The sequence below is a fragment of the Castanea sativa genome, chromosome 3, assembly GCF_040712315.1.
Source record: "Castanea sativa cultivar Marrone di Chiusa Pesio chromosome 3, ASM4071231v1".
In the NCBI taxonomy this organism is placed as follows: Eukaryota; Viridiplantae; Streptophyta; class Magnoliopsida; order Fagales; family Fagaceae; genus Castanea; species Castanea sativa.
Genome location: NC_134015.1, coordinates 58,065,519 through 58,088,929, shown reverse-complemented (window position 1 = coordinate 58,088,929; position 23,411 = coordinate 58,065,519). Strand labels below are relative to the sequence as shown.

Genomic DNA, 23,411 nt, shown 5'->3' with positions numbered 1-23,411 from the left:
TAAAAAAATAGAACCATTAATGTTGGATGTATTATAAGGTATAGTGTTAAAATAGATAAAGTCATTCGCACATCGGAATTAATAACATTGTTACCAAATATCCGAATAACCACAGTAACATCATAAGCAAGCTTTCGCTGCACTTTTCCTGTAATCTCTTGCTGAATACTATTTTCCCATCTCCCATAGAATCATGTAAAACAATCTTGCAGCCTCTTCCAGACCAATTGTTCAGGCCATCCTCAAATTTGGGGTTTAGGATGATATTCTCATCTCTAGCAGCAACGCATCTCTGGCTTACACTCTTTGAGATTCAAATAGTAAGCCATATCACAAAATTAATTAGTAATAACTTCTTAAAAAATAGGTTTTGGGGTGAAAATGCTTAGGTAGATTGCATAAACATTGAAACTAAATAGGAATAACTAGCAAACCTAGTTTAAGCAATGACGCTTCATATATACTCTTTATATCAATAGATACTTCTATAGTTCTAAATTTTGCTGAGTGTCCGAACTAAATTTTGTTGTATTTTAATTTTATTATAAGATTTCAAACTTTTGCCGCTTTTTTGTTTTAGTGTCTCAAGTGTTTTGTTAACAAGTATCCCTAATCAGACTTTTTTTTTTTGGTGATAAACTTGATGGTTACAATAGAAAGAGAATCTTAAATATCTCCACTATGGTTTTTGTTTTTTGTTTTTTTTTTTTGTCAACAAATAAAATCCAAATTTGTACCTGAAAACTTGGAGTTTTAAAAAAAATATATTAGCAATTTATAGTTAAATATTTAAAGGGTTAAAAAAAAACCTTTTCTCTTTTGATATTCAATTGAAAGAGTAGTAGAGAGTCTGACCCAAAATTGCTTGTGTATAGGTTATATCGTACCTGTTAGCCACAGGTGCTGCTGCAGGATTTGGAGCTACAGAATATTTGAAGGCAACATTTGATGCATTTGGGGTTGACAAATCTTTTTACATCAAGGGATATGCATCAGCTAGCCTCCTCCTTCTAGCCTTTCTGTGCACTGCTATATTATCAGTTATATCTTCATATGCACTTCCAAAGAAAGTTTGATTGTTATGGAGAAAGCAATTTCTATCAAAGTTTATTGCTTGAAATTTCTGTTTCTTTTCTATGATTTTGATTCATGCATATTTGCAATTTTCTTAGTGATTTCTCAAAATTGGGGCATTTAAATTAATGATTAGCCCCTTGACTTGTAGTGATAATTTCTCTCTAGATGTGAAATTCCCACCATTTCGAATTGTAATTTGCTGGTTGACTAATACAATTTTCGTGCACTATAATCTATTGATGCGCAAATAGAACAAGAGTTCCAATTTTAGTGATTATGCAAATTTTAGGTCCTTTTTGTAGTTTATTACATTTGCGTTTTTTTTTTTTTTTTTTTTTTTTTTTTTTTTTTTTTTTTTTTTTTTTTTGTCTTTGAAATGGATGACTGTGCAACTACCAAGTATAGTTCTTCTTTTACTATATTCGATTTAGTAATTGAACGTGAATAATTGCTTTGATAAGTTAGGACATATTACTTGACTCTAAATATGAATAGAATGGATGCCATAATTAAATCCTTTTGTATCTTAAAAAACAATATAATTAACCTCCTCACCCACAGAATGATCATCAGAATTGGACAACATGACTTGGGTCTAATGTTTCTAGTACACGTTAAAATGATGACATGTAATCAAAAGTGAACAAGCGTGTCACTAACTTGATTCGTGACAGATTTAGTGCAGCATTGAACCCATGCTTTTCCTCACAAATTAGATGTAAAAACAGCCAATGTTAAACTGCTGTCCATTTAGGCCAATTCTAGATAAGAAATGTTTAGTGGAATCTAATATTCATGATTGATAAGTGATAAGTAATCAACCAGCTAGGAAATTCTCCTATGGGAAGCATCTGTGGTTGTGCTTGTCTTAAAGCCCAATAACGTAAATCCTAAAATCCATGGTCTCCATAATAGCCCATTCCTTTAGTGAAGAAATTAAGAAACTAACATCAATGGTTGTTGGGCCAACACGTTGTATGTGTAACACACTTCGCACTAATAAACAGAGACCAGAGACTACAAATATTGATTCGATCCCATGTATTGAGGGATTGCATTGAAAAAAAGAAGGTAAATTACTTATTTCGCCCCTAACCTTTAAGTTATATGTCAATTTAGTTCATAGTGTTTCAAATGCGTCAATTTAGTCTCCCAACCTTTTGGTATTGTGTCAAAATGATTACTTTCATTAAGTGATGGATGGAAATATAGACATGATTAACAGTTAAAATATATATTACTTTTATGCCACATAGATTGCCACATCAGCATAAACATTTTATTAAAAAATTGAAACTTTTTTTTTTCTCTCCCTTTCCCTTTCCCTTCCCCTCGCTACAAGAAAGTTTGCCATTTTCAATAGTTGAAGCTGTCGAAAAAAGATTTTTCGATGGTTTAAGTGACTGTTGAGAACTGCCATTGAAAATTATGTTGAATATTTCTTTTCTACAGTCTATGTGACCGTTGAAAAATGTGATTCACTTTTATCAATAGTTATTAAACATCGAAATATTATTAAAAACCGTTGAAATATATGTTGTTTTGAGATAAATTTCAACAATTTGAAACCGTTGAAATAAGTATTTTTTTAAAAATAAATAAATAAATAAATTTGAATGCAGTCCTTCACATGATCAAAATTTAAAAACCTGATTCAAAATATAAACATAAACGCAATTGTGCAATTCCAAATTAAACTCCATTCTCATATAAAAACTAAAGCACCCGTCTAATTTTCAAGTATTCAAATAGTTCCAAGTTTTCAAAATGGCTAATTAAAAGAAAAAAAAAATTGAAAAAAGAAGGCCACTTCCCAACAAGAAGGCCAGACCCATGACAAAAGCTAGTATCATTGAAAAAAAGATGATGCATCCTTTCTTCATGTACTTCCCCGTAGGGGACACCCCATCCCTCCTCTCATATTTTCCTTACTCCATAAAAGACATTCATCCACTCTAACAAGTGCATTTCCACCCAATTTGATCCAGGTTTCATTGTAGATATTACACCTTTGTGTGCATCAAGGACAAGCTGTAAACCACATAAAATTGGGTAAGACTTAAGTATGGAGCTACCTAAATTTTATTGACGGTGTGGATAAAAAAGTCAAGGCCCAAAGGTAAAAAATTGAAATTAAGAGTATAGACAGACCAAACACCAATAATACATGCTTTTTGATTGAGATATCCAACACAATTTAAGGATGATTCTTTCATGAACCAATCTATTTACAATTCTAGTATCATCATCAAATTCAACTCAAATGAATAAATGTATGAATGATAAATGATTAACAAACTAACCTGATTGGTAAAGTTAGGAAGAACTACTAGATTGAGCTGGCTCAAATGGCTTATCCTAGTTCAACAAAATCTGAAATACGGCTTGGAAGTAAATTGTACTAAATAACTATTTTGTAGCCCCTAATTAATTCACACCAAACATGTAGGGTATACGAAATTAAGATAAGCCAAAGGCAATACAAAAAGAAGATATTAATCAAGCTCAATACATAATACAGTAAACCTCCACAGTTTATTGTTTACTGTTTAACTACCATAATAGATAAAGCTTCACACAAATTAAGCAAGTCACTTAATATAAATAACACAATAGATGATCAGGCTTCACACACAATGAGCAAGTTAGTGGGGCAAGAGAATCAGTGCACTACAAATATTGATAATGTAAATGAAGTCAAATTGGCTCAATAAAATACCAAGGTTAGGGATCAAATAAGTTTGGATGGTAGGATCTCCAATTGAAAGGTTATGAATCAAATTGAAATACGGTATAAAAGATAAGGACCAACTTTGTAATTTACCCAAAAAAAAAAAAAAAAAAAACCAAGTACAAGAGAGGAAGGCAATGGGTGAAATGAACTTACCAAAAATAATTTGGTCAAAATATCAGCCATGAGATAAATGATTTTTAAAATTCAACTTATAAGAATAACATGCATTTGAAAATGAAAATTTGAATAGTTATCAAACACAAATTGAGCAAACCTAGTGAAAAAAGATTTGGTAACACCGTAACAGATTACTAGTCAGGGCTAGGTTAAACAAAAAGAATTGAAAGATCTTCACACACACATATTACTAGAAGTGTGAAAAATGGAATTTAAATTCATATTCTTTCCCTAAGAGTGATTTAGACAATGTCTCTAAATAACAAAACTCTTAATGTCTATCTTGGGTTTTAATTGGATAGATTTAAGAAATAAATTTTGCATATGTGCTAAAATCGCAACTAAGTAGTCTGTCATTCAACTACTATTTGTCCATCCATCTGACAATATATATTTTTTCTCCTGTAACATGAGTGTATAGAGCTTTTCAAATACTTTGGGAGTGTTTGGTTGTATTGTTTAAACAACAGTTTTCATTGTTTAAACAACACATCATGTATTTTTACAATACTTAAACAACGTTATTAAAACAACATTACCAAATAGATCATTAATTATGCTCCAAAATGTGCCTAGTCCTCTAAATCTACACACATCATCACGAAGTACAATTGAATTATTTAATACCATTTTTACACATGATTTTACATTGATTTAAGAATATTTATTTTAAAAACATTTATGCTACAAAAATGACATGACACCATTTTATTAGAAGAATTAAATATGCGTGGTAAGTTTAAATGACACTTAACAGAAAATATGTAAAGAAAGACTGCTGATGCAAGTGGTAAAATCCAAATTCTAAAATCTTAAAGTGTAAAATTCAAAAATCTCTAAACTTTAGAAGTGTAGCTTGCTTTTTAACCTTGTATTATACACAAGGTATTTAACCTATGACTTAGGGGTTTTATTTATTTATTTATTTATTAAAGTTGAATTCATTTGATACTTTCGTTATCCTTTTTTCCCCCTATTTTTGTGTTAGGGAATACGGATGGCACTCTTGGCTAAAAAAAACATAAAATAAAAAGGTTATGGATACCAGTACCACTTGGCTAAGAATGGCATTTGGGTCAATACAGAAGGTACCCATCTTGATAAGAAAGCCCAACGTCTCAAGCTTATGTAAATTTGGGCCGAAGCTAAATAAGAAATGAAAAAAAAAAAAAATTGACGAATGGAATCTAAGGTTGATTATTGACAACAAGCAAGGAGGACAGGTGTGAGGTCTGTGAGGATTAAGATACTAAATACTAAAGGCTCGTTTGTTACTGTCGATTAAACAATAGTTTCAGTGTTTAAACAATATTATATGTATTTTTACACTTTTTTACACACATGTATTTTCAAAAAATATAAACAACGTTACAAGAATAACATTATCAAACATGCCCTAATCATTCGCTACAAATTTCTCTACTTTTATAGTTAGGCCAGTTATTAATTTTTTTATAATGATGTTCATCTTAAGGCCTAACAACGTTAATCAATGAGATTAAACCTAATTACCTAAAGGCTAAAAAGAAATAAGATTATGTAATATATGTTTCCTAAGAAACACCCTAAACAAAATTCCGGAGCTGCTGGATAATTTGAAAATTAACTCTTCTCAGGACAAAGAACAAGCAACACAAGTTACTATTGCTTATTTTGTGAAATGAAATTTAAAATAATAAGCATCATTTACATATTTAAATATCTGATAATTAAATCTTAATCATAAAATGAAATACATTCCTTTTTAAAATAGAGAGGATCTTGGTTCACAAATAGCATGTATGATCATGGTGGATAACAATTTCTGTTTACTTTTTCCTAGACAAAAGCACTGAATTAGTTATCACTTATATTCAATCACGTCTCTGATAAATTTGGAAGAACAAAACGCAGTGTAAAAAGCTGTTTGAATACTGTACATTGCAACTAACGGGTGAGCCCTGCCAAGAACCGACGGTAACACAAGAAGACAATAAAAAAACAACCAGAAGCTTCTGTTCTATGATTGGAAAATTACTCATGCAGTTCCAAGTTCCAACAGCAAAAAGCTAATCAAGAGATTTTTCTCCGAAAGAAATAATTTGCAATTGGAACTTTAATAATAATATTGACGTACTTTCATACTTTTCTACGCCTATTGAGGTGACTTCTCATGTGGAAAAAGTGACTTTTTAAATTATTTTTTGATAATGACTTTTATTTTAAGTATCCTTTATTTGGATCTAATTGATTGATAATTGAAAAATTATTAAGTATTTTTGAAGTATTATTAATGTGTATTTTTCTTCTTACATAAATAGTAGGTTTTATCATGAATTTAATTAGTGGGATTTATAATTTATGTGAGAGGGGAAGAGTACGCATTTATAGTTTCCTTGATGATTAGTCATCTGTTTTTAGAATTTTTTTTATGAGAATTTAAGTCAAAAAAATTGATTATTTTTTTATTTTTTCATAAAAAAGTTTCCTTAAATATATAGTTTTTTAATGCATACTTTAAGAGCATACCTTATACGTTAGTTAAACCTTTTTTTTTTTAGTATCACTGTGTTGGGTTTTCTAATTGGTTGGAGTAATTGGAAATTTAAAAAAATGAATTAAAAATATATATTATATATAATAATAATGAGAAAATATAATGGGATTTTAAAAGCTTCATGGCAGCGTAAGAGAGAGTCTAACTAAAAAAAACAAAAATTTTCATTTAAAACCATGACTTCTAATTGGTTTTAACTGATTTGCAATACAAATTAAATTAAATTAAAGATATATACATTATAATGATGATGCAGAAATTTTGTGGATTTTCAAAAGTTTTCATCTCTTTAGGAGAGTCATCCAAAAATACAAAAGACATTTGCATATATGTATTTAATAAATTTATAGTTCAAATAAAAGAAGAAAAAAAAATGAAGGAAAAAATATATATATAACCTTTTTTCTTTAATCATAAATTCATAATAGGCTGAAATATGTTTTGTTATTTATACTGTTTTCACTTAAATCCACCACTAAATCATGATCACACGAAGTTAATATTAAAATACTTTAAAAATTGTGAAAAATTTACTATGAATTTTTTATATTTTGATAAATAGTATTTATATTAAATCTTCAAAACAGCTTTCTTTTTTAGTCCGCTGAATCAATCTTCAACAGCCCAACAGTCCAAGCCAAAAATTCCAAATAAAAAAAACTCACATGGCACGCTATGAAAAAATCACCAGTGAATTTCATGATATTTTCATATTATATATACTTCAAACTTTCTTAACAATGAAGGAAGAGATTGGTCTTCGGGCTCAATTTCCCGTTAATTGTTAAAGGAATATATGACTTTGCCGTGCCAAATTTGTCATCATCAATAATTATCGTAAAGTCGTCATCATATATCGTCGCCACTAATGATATCACTATATAGTTCAAACTTCAAACCATATATGGTACTTGACATACATACAACTGTCTTCACATGTGCATACATTTGTTCTTGTTCTTCTTTTTCTTTTTTGGTAAGAGAATAAGCACAGTTGAATACATTTTGTGGAAATGTGCTTATTGGTGTTGGACCCATTTTGTGTACATTTGCTTTTGTCTAAAGAGGCATAAAATATGTAGCATTTAGATGTGCCAAGAATTAATGCATGAAATCTTGGGTGTATACGGCATCATATATCGATCGTAACAATTTTAAGTACATAATTAGTAACAAATAAGCATCATAGACAAGCCAGAAAAAATTATTCACACACTACTCTTGTGTTAGAACTCAAAATCATTGCATTTTATTACCACACGATTTCACTAGTAAATATTTTTTATGTTGAATAAAAGACTTAAGATTTATATTTTGCTTACACTAAAAATTAATTAGTATTTTAATTTAATTAAAAAAATAATTATAAGAGTGGACCTCATTGATTAGAATCCTTTCCTATCTAAAATAAAAATATAAATAAATCAACCACATGGTTTGGTTAGTTTTTACTTTTCACATATATTCAAAACCGTGTAAAAGTTCTTTCAATAATTCATAGCAACTTAATTATATGTAGGCCTACCAAGCACCGCTCATAATACAAAAAGACCATTAAAAAATGCCTCCCTTCCCACGGAAATGGAGCATGCAATTATTATATGGAAAGTACAGAGAAAGTGCATTTTTATATATGACTATATATGTTCCTTTTTAGTACAAGCTTCGAGAAGTGACTTTCACGTACCGACGTACATCTTAAGTATCTTTAGAAGCTTCTATTCTATTATTGGAAATTATGCATGCAATTACATCAGCCTGAATTTTCTCGGAATAAAATGATTAGTGGTTGGAAATATCTATCTCCTTGTCGGTACAAAAGAAAGTGCATTGTAAATCATTTCCTAAATCTTTTCAATGATTTCTTATTTCCTTTTGTGTCTATGTGCGGACGATGCAAGAATTTTTATTTTTTTTAAACGTGTGAATAGTGAAATTTAGTTTTAAAATTTTTTTTAGCTAAAAAAAGCACTTGTGGGTCTCTAAACAGTGCAAGAGACCCACTGAATTTCAGAAAAATGCAGAAATGCACGAAAAACGTGCATTCCAAATGCACACTTAAAAACTACCTAAAATGGTGCAACTAATTTTAAGCACACTGGTGTCATAAGCGAGTAATTCTTAGGTACTCTCGGAGTATGAAAAATGATGCTCTGTTCTCTCACATTCATGGTGAAATTCACTCATAAAATTCATGGTAAGTTCCACTATGAATGTAAGAGGAGGAAGTACCATTTATTTATACTATAAAAGTACCTAATAATTTTCCATCATAAGCTGACTATAAATTGGACTGTGTTCATTTATGACATAGATTGGGTAACGTATGGGACCCCAAGTTTGAGAACATTTTTGTCGTTGTGTGCAGGGACCAATTGAGGTGGGCCTCGGGACCCTCCTAGGTCCAAATTTTTAATTTTTTTTAGTTATTATATATTTTAATTTTGTAGTTGGGTCCCCTTCTAAAACCTTAGACCCTTTTTCTCCCCAATCAGCCTAGTTAGCCTAACCCAATTAACAACTATCCAACCTAAAAACATAACAATAAACAATAAAAACATTCACAATGGTGATTTTATTTTAGCAAGTCTAAACTTCAAACGAATCTTATTAGCATGTGACCCACGCTAAAAAATGTTGAACAAGAGCCCACGTTGAAATAATGAAACTCATACCTCCTCTTAATATATCATATATAAGCTTTATGCTTAATAAATTAACATACTTTCATATCGTGAGGTGAAACAAAGACATATGCAGCAATAGCAACCTTAAATTTCAATTATTACAAGCTTTTTTATCTTCTAAAAAATCGCTAAATAGAGTTTGATGGTTCATGTACGAAAATTACTTTAAAAAAAAATACATGAAAAACTATAAAATAATTTTTTTTAACAAAGTAGAGAAGTAAATAATAGAAAAAAAGCTCAAACCTCTACTCTGCATAATATATATATATATATATATATATATATATATATATATATATGTATGTATATATATATTGGGGTTTGCACTGCTTTTATAGTGTTCATGATTAATCTCGTAAATTTGGAGATAAATTATTAACGCTTAAGTTTGAGTTTAAATTGGACTTGTAAGAGAGATAGGATTTCACTCATTGTTAAGTTTTACAAGTGGACCAAGATATATGATACAAAACTATCAAGATGCCATGACAATATGTAGATGGGTAGGTAATCCTAATCTATTCATCACATTCACTACAACAAGATGACAATTGATGATAATGGATATCCAATTTACAAAAGAAGAGATGATGGAAGATTTATACAAAAAAGAGATGTCAAGCTTGACAATAGTTATGTTGTTTCTCACAATATCAATCTATTGATACAATATCAAGCTCATATAAATGTTGAGTGGTGCAATCAATCTAAAGCAATTAAAATATCTCTTCAAGTATATTAACAAGTGCCTCGATAGAGCTACAGTGTTGGTACAAGAAAACGTAACAAGAAATGAAATATCCGGAAAGAAACAAATTAGTGATGTTGATGAAATCAATAGTTACTTAGATTGTCGATATATTTCTGCGTGTGTAGCATATTGGAGAATTTACCAATTTGACATACATTATTGAACTCCAGCAGTTGAACAATTATCATTTCATCTACTAGATGAACAAACCATCACTTTCATAGACAATCAAGGAGCTAGAAATGTTATTGACAGGTATAACACATGGAAGAGCTATAATTGCTCAACTTTTATATCATATATAATTTAATAAAAAAAATTAATTAAATATATATTCATTATATTTTTGAGATCATACAAATTTATGATTGCATTTCTTAAATATTGCATTGAGGTTACCACTTAAATATGCTTTAAATATTTTTTATTAGTATTGAATTCAAGGTTTTTCATTAGTTTCTTTAAAAACCTTCTCCCCTCTTCCCTTGTGTATGTGTTAAAATACAAAGTATTGTAAAAAAAAGAAAGTAAAAGGTTGCTTCATTTTTTAAAAAAAATAGAGTAAAAGATTAGTTTATTTTTATTATCTATTTAATTTTAATTAATATAAAAATTATTATTTTTTATTTTCAATAATTTACACATGACTCTTGATTAAGCCGTGCATCGCACAGACATAATACTAGTGTAAAAAGTAAAAACTGACCAAACCATGTGGTTTATTTATTTTTATTTTTATTTTAGATGAGAAAGAATTCTAATCAATGAGGTCCACTCTAATAATTACTCTTTTTCATTATATTAAAATATTAATTAATTTTTAGTATAAACAAGATATGTATCTTAAGTCTTTTATTCAATGAAAAAATTTTACTAGTTGGATCGTGTGGTAATAAAATGCAATGATTTTGATTTCTGACACGAGTAGCGTGTGGATGCTTTTTTCTGGCTTGTCTATGATGCACATTTGTTACTAATTAAGCACTTGAATTTGTTAGAGCACTCACAGCAGTGGTGGTATATTGGTATATTGGTATTTTTTAGCTCTTTAAACACCAAAAAGCATGCTCCAGCAGTGGAGCTAAATCTTTTTTTTTTTAGCTCTAATGAACAGTGCACATCTATAGATAGATGTGCACTGTTCATGAGAGCTAAACAAAAAAAATATTATTTTATTGTAGTTGGTGTTGTGAATGTTTTTTGAGTTGTGGGATATATTATTTTATTGTAAAAGATATATTATTTTATTGTGATGTTTATATTATTTTATTGTGTTGAAAGCTAAAATAGATCCACTGCTGCAGCATGTGTGTAAATATGTATATGTAAAATAGATAAAGTAACTTTTGGTGGAGCTAAAAAGCTAATTTTTTAGCTCCACTGCTGTGGATGCTCTTAAGATGGATATATGATGCCGTATACACCCAAGATTTCATACATGAATTCTTGGCACATCTAAATGCTACATATTTTATGCCTCTTTTTTTTTTTTTGATGAAATATTTTATGCCTCTTTAGACAAAAGCACATGTACACAAAATGGGTCCAACACCAATAAGCACATTTCCACAAAATGTATCCAATTGTGCTTATTCTCTTACCAAAAAAGAAAAAGAAGAACAAGAACAAATGTATGCACATGTGAAGACAGTTGTATGTATGTCAAGTACCATGTATGGTTTGAAGTTTGAACTATATAGCAAGGAAGTCAATACCGTACCGGAGGCTGTACCGGTTTGGCCACCGGTACGGTATATTTCGGATACCGGTCAATACCGGTGTACCGTTTCGGGTTTACCGCTATTTTATATATTTAATATATATATATATACACACACACACACATACACACAAAATCTCTATTTACCATAAAACATTACCTCAAAAATCCATGTTTACAATAAAACATTACTTCAATTGTTCATTGCATACAAACTTACAAAGAAAAAAAAAAACACAATATAAAAAACAAAAAACTTAATTGTTCATTGCTTACAAAGAAAATAAATAATACAAATAATTAAGTTAACACAAATTTAATACAAATTACAAAAAAAAAATCCCCAATTACAAAAAAAAAAAAAAAAAAAAAAAAAAAAAAAAAAAAAAGAAGCCAGAACACATTTCGGACCGGTATGCCTTTACCGGCCGGTACGGCCGAAATCTTCCGGTACGGCCGGTACAAGGCCGGTACACCCGGTATTTGGCCCGGTACGGTATGGGGGGTGTACCTGTACCGGGGTACTGGCCGGTACCGGCCGGTACGGTACGAAATCGCCCCCCCTGCTATATAGTGATATCATTAGTGGCGACGACGATATATGATGACGACTTCACTATAATTATTGATGATGACAAATCTGGCACGCAAAGTCATATATTCCTTTAACAATTAACGGAAAATTGAGACATATGCATGGGGTTTTGAAACTTATATTTATAATAAATAAAAATAAATAAATAAATAAAATTCTCTCTGAAGACCAATTAATCTCTTCCTTCATTGTTAAGAAAGTTTGAAGTATATATAATATGAAAATTAAATATCATGAAATTCACTGGTGATTTGTTTATAGCGTGCCATGTGAGTTTTTTTATTTGGAATTTTTGGCTTGGACGGTTGGGCTGTTGAAGATTGATTCAGCGGACTAAAAAAGAAAGCTGTTTTGAAGATTTAATATAAATACTTTTTATCAAAATATAAAAATTCATAGTAAAATTTTCACAATTTTTTAAAATATTTTAATATTAACTTAGTGTGAACGTGATTTAGTGGTGGATTTAAGTGAAAACGGCATAAATAACAAAACATATTTCAGCCTATTATGAATTTATGATTAAAAAAAAGGTTATGTCTTTCTGTGCGCATATAGATTTGCTCATTCAATATATAGGTAAGCAAATGTAGTCACTATAATCAATATATATACAAGTACAATAAAATACCAAGTGGAGTCCACCTCATATTTTCCTTCACTTTATTTTTCTTTTATTTGAACTATACATTTATTAAATACATATATACAAATGTCTTTTGTATTTTTGGATGCCTATCCTATAGAGATGAAAACTTTTGAAAATCCACAAAATTTCTGCATCATCATTGTAATGTATATATCTTTAATTTAATTTGTATTGCAAATCAGTTAAAACCAGTTAGGGCCCGTTTAGTAGAGGAGTTTGAGTAATGTTGTTTTGATATTTTTGATATACATGTGAGTGAAAAAGTGTGTTGAAATGTGTGTAAAGCCATTTAAAATGTGAAAATGTGTGTTAGAATTTGCTCACCAAACAGGGCCTTAGAGCATCCACAGCCCATAGGGCATATTGCAAATGTAAACCCAATTTGCAATTTAAGCCCAAAAACATCACTCCATCAGTTATTGTAAAAGCCAACAATTGCAAATTTCTTCGCAATTCAGCTACAGTGTAATTCTAAATGTAGAATGCACTGTAGCTGAATTGTAAATGTAAATAATATTATTTAATTCTCTCTCTCCTCCTTTTTATTAAACAATTCCTATACTTTCTCTCTCTCTCTCTCTCTCTCTCTCTCTCTCTCTCTCTTGTTATTTCTCTGCTCTCTTCCTTCTCTCTTCAGTCTTTAGACCTAAAACCCGTAGCCACCACACCACGGCAGATTAGCCTGGCTGACGGCGGCGACGTGGCTTGGTTTCTCTCTCTCTGGTTGACGACGGCGACATGGATCGGTGTTGGTTTGGGTTGATTGTGTTGGATTTTTGGAATGGGTTTTGGAGTAGCGATTGGGTGGTTGAACGAAATCAGGGTGTGCTCGCCGTGGGTCTGAGTTTGCCAGCGTAAATCTGGGATTTGCTCACTGTGGGTCTTTTTTTTTTTTTTTTTTTGGTGGTGGGTTTTGCTCACAATCATGCTCTTCAGTGGTGGTGGTGGTGGCAATGGGTTGTGGTTAAGGCTTGTGTTCATGGTGGTTGCTGGGTATGTGGTGTGGGTTGGTTTCAAGCTTGCATTAGGTTGGGGTCTCTTCCATTGGAGCACAGAGCATGGGTTCACACGCCCAACCCGTGGTGGAGGTTCCGTATGGATGTTCCAGAGGTCTCGGTGGAAATGTCGGAGGAGTTGAGCAGGCAAAGGAGGCCATCAGTTGTGCCCCATTGGGACAAATCCGGGTGGATTATTCAGGAGAGGAAGCTTGTGGATTTCAGAGGGATGGCCATGGCACACATGGGAAATCATCCAACGCTGAAATTGATTCAAATTATGGCTCCGGTGAAGAATTGCGATGTACTTCTGAGCTATAAGGAGGATATCCTAGGCATTTTGAAACACATGATAATTTGGAAGCCGGATTGGAGGGCATCCAAGGATCTTCTGAGGAGGATGGGGTGGAGTATGGTGGAAGCAGTTGCAATGAATACTAATCCACCAGAAATAGAGGTCCCATTAAGTCAATTTGTCAAAATGAATGTTCTACTTTGGAACTGCAGAGGAGCTTTCCGGATTTTAAGCGGAGGATTTTTGAAATGGCGATTAATCATCGACCTTCTATCCTTGTGGTGACAGAAGCGAGAGTGGGAGGAGACAGGGCAGCAAGGATAATTGAAGGACTGCCTTTTGATGGATATATTACAATAGACACAATTGGCTATGCTGGGGGATTGTGGATTATCTGTAAGTCAGAGGAGGTGGAAGTTCTTTCTCTATCATCCACTGAGCAGGAAATACACGCTACTGTTAAGGTGCGTTCTTCCAACCTTACCTGGCTATTTTCAGCTATTTATGCTAGTCCTAGGTTAGCTGAAAGAAGAATTTTATGGGAAAATTTGAAAACTGTTGCACATCTCCATAATTTACCTTGGCTGATGCTGGGAGATTTCAATGAGGTTCTTTGTGCTGATGATAAATTTGGTGGTAACCATGTAAATTTAAATAGAGCCTTAGATTTTAAGGATTGTCTTGATGATTGTAATATGATAGATTTGGGTTTTGTGGTTCCGAAGTTCACGTGGACAAATCGTAGACCCATATCTAATTTGATTTTGGAGAGGATAGACAGGTGTTTTGCTAATCCTTCTTGGCGCATACTTTATCCGGAAGCTTCAGTGACTCATCTTCCTAGGGTTTTCTCGGATCACTATCTAGTCTTGATTCAGTTATGCAGAGTGAATGTGAATCAACAGAATAAACCTTTTCACTTCCAAACCATGTGGTTATTCCATCAAGATTTTCTGAGGGTTGTTCAGCGAGCTTGGGCTGACAATAGAGGTTTACAGGAGGCAACTTTGGAGTTTGTTGATAATGCTAAACGATGGAATATTGATGTGTTTGGGAATTTGTTCACTAAGAAGAGGAGGTTATTAGCTAGACATCATGGTGCTTAGAAGGCTTTAGCTAATAATCCTAATGATTTTCTCCTGAATCTGGAGCAGCAGTTGATTTCAGAATATTCTCTAATCCTTATGCAGGAAGAAGAATATTGGGCTCTTAAATCTAGAATAAATGCTGCCACTTTTGGTGATCGAAACACGTCCTTCTTTCATATTTCTACAATTGTTAGGAGGCAGAGAAATAAGATTAGATGCCTTATGGACGCAGAGGGCAATTGGCTAGCTTATGAGGTTGAAATTAAGAATTATATCAGAAATGGCTTTAAGAAGTTGTATACGACTGAGCTAATTGTGTCCACCATGACTTTAGATGTTTCTAATTTCTCTTGTTGCTTCCTGGAGGAAGGGGATAGAATTAGAATAGATGGAGGTGTAACTGAAGAGGAGGTCCGAGCTGGTTTATGGTCTCTTAAGCCTTTTGAAGCTCCAGGGCCAGACGGATTGCATGCGGGTTTCTATCAACGCTTCTGGTTGGTGGTAAAAAATTCTGTCTACAATGAGGTGAAAGGAATCTTTGATAAAGGTTGTGTGCCAAGTTACCTCAATGAGACCTTGATTTCTTTGATTCCCAAATGTCAAAATCCTGAAACGCTGAACAATTATAGGCCCATTAGTTTATGTAACTCAGTGTACAAGATTGTGTCAAAGATTTTGGTGGCTCGGATTAGGCCATTGCTCAGTAGTTTGATATCACCTGTGTAAGCTGCCTTTGTCCCTGGCAGAAAAGGTACGGATAATGTCCTGATTGCCCAAGAATTGTTCCATGCTTTGGATAAAAATAAAGGAAAAATGGGCTTCATGGCAGTAAAGTTAGATTTGGAGAAGGCATATGATCATTTAGAGTGGGGTTTTATCCATAGAGTCCTTCAAGCATTTCATTTTCCCCCAAAAATGACTAAGTTAATTATGAGATGTGTTACAACCTCAAGTACCTCTATTTTGATCAACGGCGGTGCTTTAGAGCAATTTGAGCCATCTAGGGGCATTAGGCAAGGGGACCCTTTATCCCCATACCTTTTTATACTTTGCATGGAGTATTTGGGGCATCTAATTGAGCAAAAATGTGCGAGAGGAGACTGGGCACCTCTAAAGGCTTCGAAGGACAATGTGGGTGTTTCTCACCTCCTTTTTGCAGATGACATAATCCTATTTAGTAGAGCTGATGTGCGTGGTTGTGAAGCAATTTCAGATGTGCTGGGAAATTTTTGTAAAGAATCTGGCTAAAAGATCAGTCCCGATAAATCTAGAATTTATTTTTCTCCAAATGTGAGTGATGACTTGAAGGAGGAAATTAGTGATAGGTTGGGCATCAGGGAGACCAATAATATAGGGAAGTATCTTGGGTTTCCTATCAAACATCGTGGGGTACCTTGGAATCCCTATAATTTTATTGTGGAGAGGATTATGAAGAAGCTTGAGGGATGGAAGGTCAAATACCTTTCCTTTGCAGGGCGGGCTGTTCTTATTAAGTCAGTTATGTCAGCCATTCCAAATCATGTTATGCAAGGGGCTGCGTTACCTGTACATGTTTGTGAAAAGCTAGATAAAATTATTCGAGACTTTTTGTGGGGGTCCACGAATGAGAGAAGGAAGATGCACATGGTGGGTTGGAGTAAAATAGTGAAATCCAAAGATGAAGGGGGACTGGGTATACAAGAGGCTAGAGCTAAGAATATAGCATTGTTATCAAAGCTGAATTGGAGGATGTATCATGAGCAAGATGCCTTATGGGCAAAGGTCTTATTAAAAAAATATTGTGCTAACTCAAGGGTAAGGTCGAGAGATCCTGAGAAACTTCCCTCTTCTCCGAATTGGAAAGCCATCAGTTTGGGCTTTCCTATCTTCCGTAGCGGAATTGCTTGGGGGATTGGTAATGGAGCTGGGGTGGATGTATGGCTGGATAATTGGATTAATGATGACTCTCTACGAGGTATGATTGAAGGCCCTCTTAAGCAGGAAGAACTAAATTTGAGAGTTTCGGATCTGTATAGTTGTCAATATCTCCCTTGACTTACCATTTTCCATCAAAGAAAAAATTAAGGCTATTCCAATTCAAATGATTGGGAGTGGGAGAGATATGGTGATGTGGAAGTTCTCCAAGAATGGAGAATTCACTACAACTTCAGCTTACAAACTTGCACATCAAGATGATGAGAATGCTACACAGTTTAGTGGGCAATGGATTTGGAAATTAGACATGTTACCAAAAATTATAAAAAAATTTTGGTTGTGTTTGCATGGTAGCATTCCAGTTAAGGAAGTGTTAGCAGATAGGAGTGTCAATTATGATAAGTTGTGCCCGCTTTGTAGAAACCAAGATGAGTCCATTATTCATGTGCTTCATGATTGTGTTTATGCACGTGATGTGTGGCGGAAATTGGAGGTTCCTCCAACTCAAGTTACTTCCTTTGCTAATGGTCTTGAGGTTTGGTTAAAGACCAATTCATTAAGTTCAACGCTGCATAAGGGATCCATTCCTTGGTGCACTGTTTTCCTTTATACTGTTTGGTCCTTATGGAAGAATAGAAACTCTATTGTGTTTGATAATTCTGTTCCAAATCCAACTCTTGAGAGGGTGTGCTTAAGTCAAGCTAAGGAATATCATTTTTGTGTCAGTAAGGTTAAGCAAGTTACTCCAAAAATTGCTATCCCTATCAAATGGACGAAACCTCTTCCGGGTTGGCATAAACTCAACATTGATGGAGCTTCTTTGGGGAACCCAGGTAAGGCTGGTGGTGGAGGGTTGATCCGAGACAGTGAAGGGAGATGGATTAGGGGGTACTCGAGGTCTATTGGGCACACGACGAGTGTTATGGCTGAATTATGGGCTTTGAGAGATGGGCTAAATCTTGCTATTCAATTGGGAATTGGCTGTTTAGAAGTGGAGCTTGATGCTAAGGTTATTGTGGAGATGTTGAAAAATTCTAACAGTACTAATATTAAAGTTTCTCCTTTGCTTCTTGATTGCAAATCCCTCATAGCAAGATTCATGCAGGTTCGGTTAGCTCATTTGTATAGAGAAGGGAACAGGTGTGCTGATCTGCTAGCCAAGAATGGTTGTTATATGAGGGAGGATTTTGTTATTTTTAAAACCTCCCCCTCTGCTGAATTAGATAGACTGCTTATTTATGATTGTAATGGGTTGTATTATTATAAGCGAGTAGCCACTACTTTGGCCTCTGTGGCCAGTTTATAAGTTTGTTTGTTTTTAATATATTCTGCCTGTTAACCAAAAAAAGAAAAAAGAAACCTAACACAGTGATACTAAAAGAAAAAAAGAAAAAAAAAGTTTTACTAACGAATAAAGTATGCTCTTAAAGCATACATTAAAAAACTATACATTTAAGGAAAACTTTTTATAGAAAAATAAAAAAATAATTAATTTTTTTTACTTAAATTCTCATAAACAGTTTCCACAAATAGATGATTAATCATCAAAGGGATCCAAATAAAGAATACTTAAAATAAAAGTCATTACCAAAAAATAATTAAAAAAAAGTCACTTTTTCCACATGAGATGTCACCTCAATAAGCGTACAGAAGTATGAAAGTGCGTGAAAGTTCCAATTGCAAATTATTTCTTTCCGAGAAAAATCTCTCGATTAGCTTTTTGCTGTTGGAACTCGGAACTGCATGAGTAATTTTCGAATCATAGAACAGAAGCTCCAGAACTTCTGGTTGTTTTTTTATTGTCTTCTTGTGTTACCGTCGGTTCTTGGTAGGGCTCACATGTTAGTTGCAATGTACTATTCAAACAACTTTTTACATTGTGTTTTGTTCTTCCAAATTTATCAGAGACGTGATTGAATATAAGTGATAACTAATACAATGCTTTCGTCTAGGAAAAAGTAAACAGAAATTGTTATCCAACGTGATCATACATGCTATTTGTTAAACAAACCGGAACAATAACCTACCCTATTTCACTTGGGAAAAAATTTCAGGTCATTCCGGTCTATTTTGGGTGTTTCGGTAAATATCGCCTAAAATTCAAGATTCGGCCGACATAAACTTCATGCTTAAAAAAAAATGTTCTTAAAACCAAAACAAATTTACATTTTGTAAACCAAAAAACCTCAAAAGGAAAAAAAAATGCAAAGAAAAGAAATGAACAAAGGTACCTGTATAGCTAAAAAAAAATCGTATTGAGAAATTTGAGACTCAAAACTTGAGAAGAGGCATTGCCGTACTAGTACTGGTAGAAAACACAGAAGTTACGAACAAGGAGGAAGGCAAAACATAGATGTAAAAGTGTAGATGAAGATGTGATAAAATTTAAAAGTATGAAGTGTGAAAATCAAGGAGATAGAAGACGTGCGTGGTTAAGGGTCTGTTTGGATACCCCTTATTTTGCTGAAACTAAAAACTTATTACTGAAAATTCTGTAGATAAAGATAAAAGTTAGCTGAAATAGTACAATGGGGCCATGAATATAGCAAAAATAAGCTAAATAGTGAAATAATTTTCATTTTTTATTGATATCCAAACGGAGGATAAGAATAAACAAGAAAAAATAATTAAAAATGAGAAGTAAGTAATATATGTCTAGTGACGAAAAATTATATTGTAATAAAAAATAATAAAAGGTTGAAAATTGTGTTGTATTGTGCAGTGTGCTAGTCGAAGGAATCAAACCACTGCCCAGCCTGTAATAGTTTTATTATAATTTTTTTTTCAAATTTTTTTTTTGAGTTTTTCCTTTTTGTTTGAAAGACTCCAATATATTGTTAAGTTGCTTAAATTATGGACCAAAATTTAATTTTATTAGCATAAAACAATTCAGGATGGTCCTAAAATTTTTTTTAAAGGTAAATAAATATAAAATTTTAAATTATTATATAATTTTTTTTTCCAGGTCAGGGTGGTCCTGGGACCACCCTGGCAATAAGGTGACGCCACCACTGAAATTACCCACACAAGGAAAAGTATTTCGGCATCAAATGATTCACCGATTTTTTCACATAGCCTCTCTTGTGTTTTTGTACTTTGATGAATCTAGTTGATTATACTTTCTCAACTGTTATGTGAGTGAGATATGAAAATTATAGTAATTTTTTTTGTGTAACATGACTATTCTTGAAAACTAAAATTTGACTATGGAATTGTTAATCTACATTGTCCAAAAAAAAAAAAGAGATGTGGAATAGTCTTTGATGCATAGTTAAAATCAAAGACTCTTCAACACTGTTAAAAAAAAATGTTGAAGAGTCTTTGATGCATTGCTAAAAACAAATTACACTTAATATAATTCTTCTTTTTTTTTTTTGAGAAAAGTTAAGAAATATAATTCTTCTTTAATGTTACATTACTTGATAACTTTTTTACACATTCTTAGTTCATCTAAATGCTTCAAAGAAAAAGAAAAAAAAAAAACTCTCAAAAAAATAAATGCTTCTAAAAGTTCATTTTTTCCTCCAAATTTTCACATGTTGTCTACAAAGCTGCTACATATATTATGCCTCTTGAGACAAAGATGTAGAAATGAAGAACAACCATAACTAATTAAGCTAGCATATATACGAAAATATAATATGTTTAAACCTTCCCAATCATTGGTACAAAGAACGTTCTTTATTCACACAAAATAATTTGTTATCAAATTATATGTTAACATATAATTTGTTACATGGACTTTTAATCTACTTTATTTACACAAAATAAATCAACTAGTCTAATCGGGAAAAAAAAATCAACGTGAAAATAACTGTTCAAAACATACAACAGCAATCCCAATTGGATCTCCAAAGATGGCTGAAATAATGAGCTTGAGAACTAGTATAGCCTTCGTCAAATATTTATTAACCTTCTTTCCATTCTTGCTTCGTCCACTTTGTTCTACTGCGTCTTCCATATTTGGAACCATAATTTGCAACCCCGTGTCACTTGTCTGACCCTTCTTCCAATTTTCAAGAATTAAGTCCTTCACACATGCCACATGATAGCAATACTGGCCACAGTTGGATTCATAAGACCAGCCCTTGAAATCTTTAGCTACGTTCTTGCTTTTACATTTAAGGCACTTCAATCCTGATGAGACCTTTTCTCTAAGGTACAGCTTCACCCCATCACCATTTAAGGTACGTTCAAGCTTCATACAACATGGGTGTAGGTCACATGCGTTCTCGTGCTGGCATTGGTACACAAACCCAAGCACATCTTTCCCACAAGCATCACAGCGCCTCTCCCCTTGTACATTTTCAACAAATTTGAATTCGCAAGTCTTGAAGAATGGGTGGAAGGCAGAGGATTCGGGCATTGCACACTCCTCGTGAAGATGGAAGTTGCACTGCTTGCACTCGTAACAGGATCTTTCCCCTAGTCTGAACCCTTTTTGCTTGCATCCATCGCAACTGTAAGGTTCTTGGGCAGACACCAGTGTCAAAGTGTGCTGTGGGTGGCTAGGATGCTCTATCTCTGTGAATTTCATGTCTGTATGATATGTCTGATCTGATGAGACTGCCTCAAAACTTGACACATGTTTATAGAGATGAAGAAAGTTGGAATGATAACACTATGCAAATGTCAGGAACTTCGCTAGAAATTTACTCGAAAATGCATGGGCTGATGACTCCGATAGTTCAATAGCGCGTAGCATGTTATTTAGAACGTTCTTGGTTCGACGTTTGGGCCAAGGTAATTAGCCGATGAAGATTCAACCAATACCCAACTGCAATGAAACACCAAGTGGGGTCCATTTGATACATTTTCTTTCCTTTTCTTTTCTTTCTTCTTATTATTATTTTTAATTTTAAGTAAAAATTTATTAAACTTTTACTATTTAAGAAAATCTTTTTTGTTCTTTTAATTTTTTTTATAGGTAGAGTTCAATTAGTTCAATTGTTAAAAATTTTTGTTATTAAATAAGATATTTAAGATTCAAATCATGTTTACACAAAAAAATTAATTAATATTTTAATTTGATAATAAGAAACAATTACCATAAATGTTATATATTAAAATTCTATGATATTTATAAGAAGAATTTATTTATTTTTTTGATAATTTAATAGGTGGTTTAACAAAGATTTAAACACTAGATTTGAAAAGTATCAAGCAGTTGAGATATAAAATTCTTGAAGAAAAAAAAAAATTGCTTCGAAGTAAGCATTAAATCCAATCAAAGCCTATTAATACATTAAATGTACGAAATAATTTCTTGCATGTTGAACGTGATCAGTATCCTTTTATCGCTTATACTGATTTTATTATACTATTATAATGAGTCTGACCAATATATCCAGATAATTTTATAATTTATACCCTAACCAATGCAAGCTTACAATGAAATGAAGAAGGTTTTTACTGTTTTACCAACGCGACAACGGCATGACCTATTTAGCTTTTGCGTCGAGAATTTTGGTTGGTTAATGACATATATTGGCACAAACTTCTATAATGCAGCGGCTGTGTAATAGTTTAAGAATAGATCATAGATGGACCATTGGACTAACTATCAATAACGGTATAAAGTATACACATAATCTTTATATTGGGTTCAGTGGCGGAGCCAGAAATTTAAGTCAGGGGGGACAAGATTGAAAGTAAAAAATTAATCAATATTCCCTTTTCTCGACATCCGATTGCTTGTTTATAACTGTTTGAATACTTTGTCTCTGGTTTAACAAAGCTTCACATTTTCTTTAAGCTATATTAGTGCACTGTTGTGGTCCCCAACGTGATTCTGTAATTTCTCCTTATTTTTCCAATTTCTGAATCCTTTAGTAACAAATGAGTCTCCCCCTCCTTGATCACCAATATCAGGTCGAAATAGATAACAAAATAGACAATATGCAGCATCTTTCGTAATGCTATATTCCAACCAACTAGGATAGTCTTTGAACCACATTGGATTAAATCGACGCTTTGTTTTGCCAAATTGACTTTGTGGAAAATCATGATCAACTGGTTGACAAGGTTTATTTTGTAGATAATGCCTTCTAATTTGATCTCTTTCATTAGAATGATAGTTACAAATTTTTATTCTTAAACCAGGATCCGTGGGAAGATTTGCAACATCCACTTCGATACGAGTTCGTTTAGGATTTGATCCGGACTCATTATTATGATCAAGATTCTCCAT

General features: G+C 32.7%; 2 protein-coding genes across 2 annotated transcripts; both read right to left on the bottom strand.

Annotated features, from left to right (window-relative positions):
• Positions 1-21,020: 21,020 nt before the first annotated feature.
• On the bottom strand, positions 21,021-21,758 carry LOC142629235 (uncharacterized). The gene has a single exon (XM_075803193.1). It carries the CDS (start codon positions 21,756-21,758, stop codon positions 21,021-21,023), a length of 738 nt encoding a protein of 245 aa, XP_075659308.1.
• A 1,218-nt stretch (positions 21,759-22,976) lies between these two features.
• Positions 22,977-23,411, bottom strand: LOC142629234 (uncharacterized). Its single transcript, XM_075803192.1, has one exon. The coding sequence runs from the start codon at positions 23,409-23,411 to the stop codon at positions 22,977-22,979; it is 435 nt and encodes a 144-aa protein (XP_075659307.1).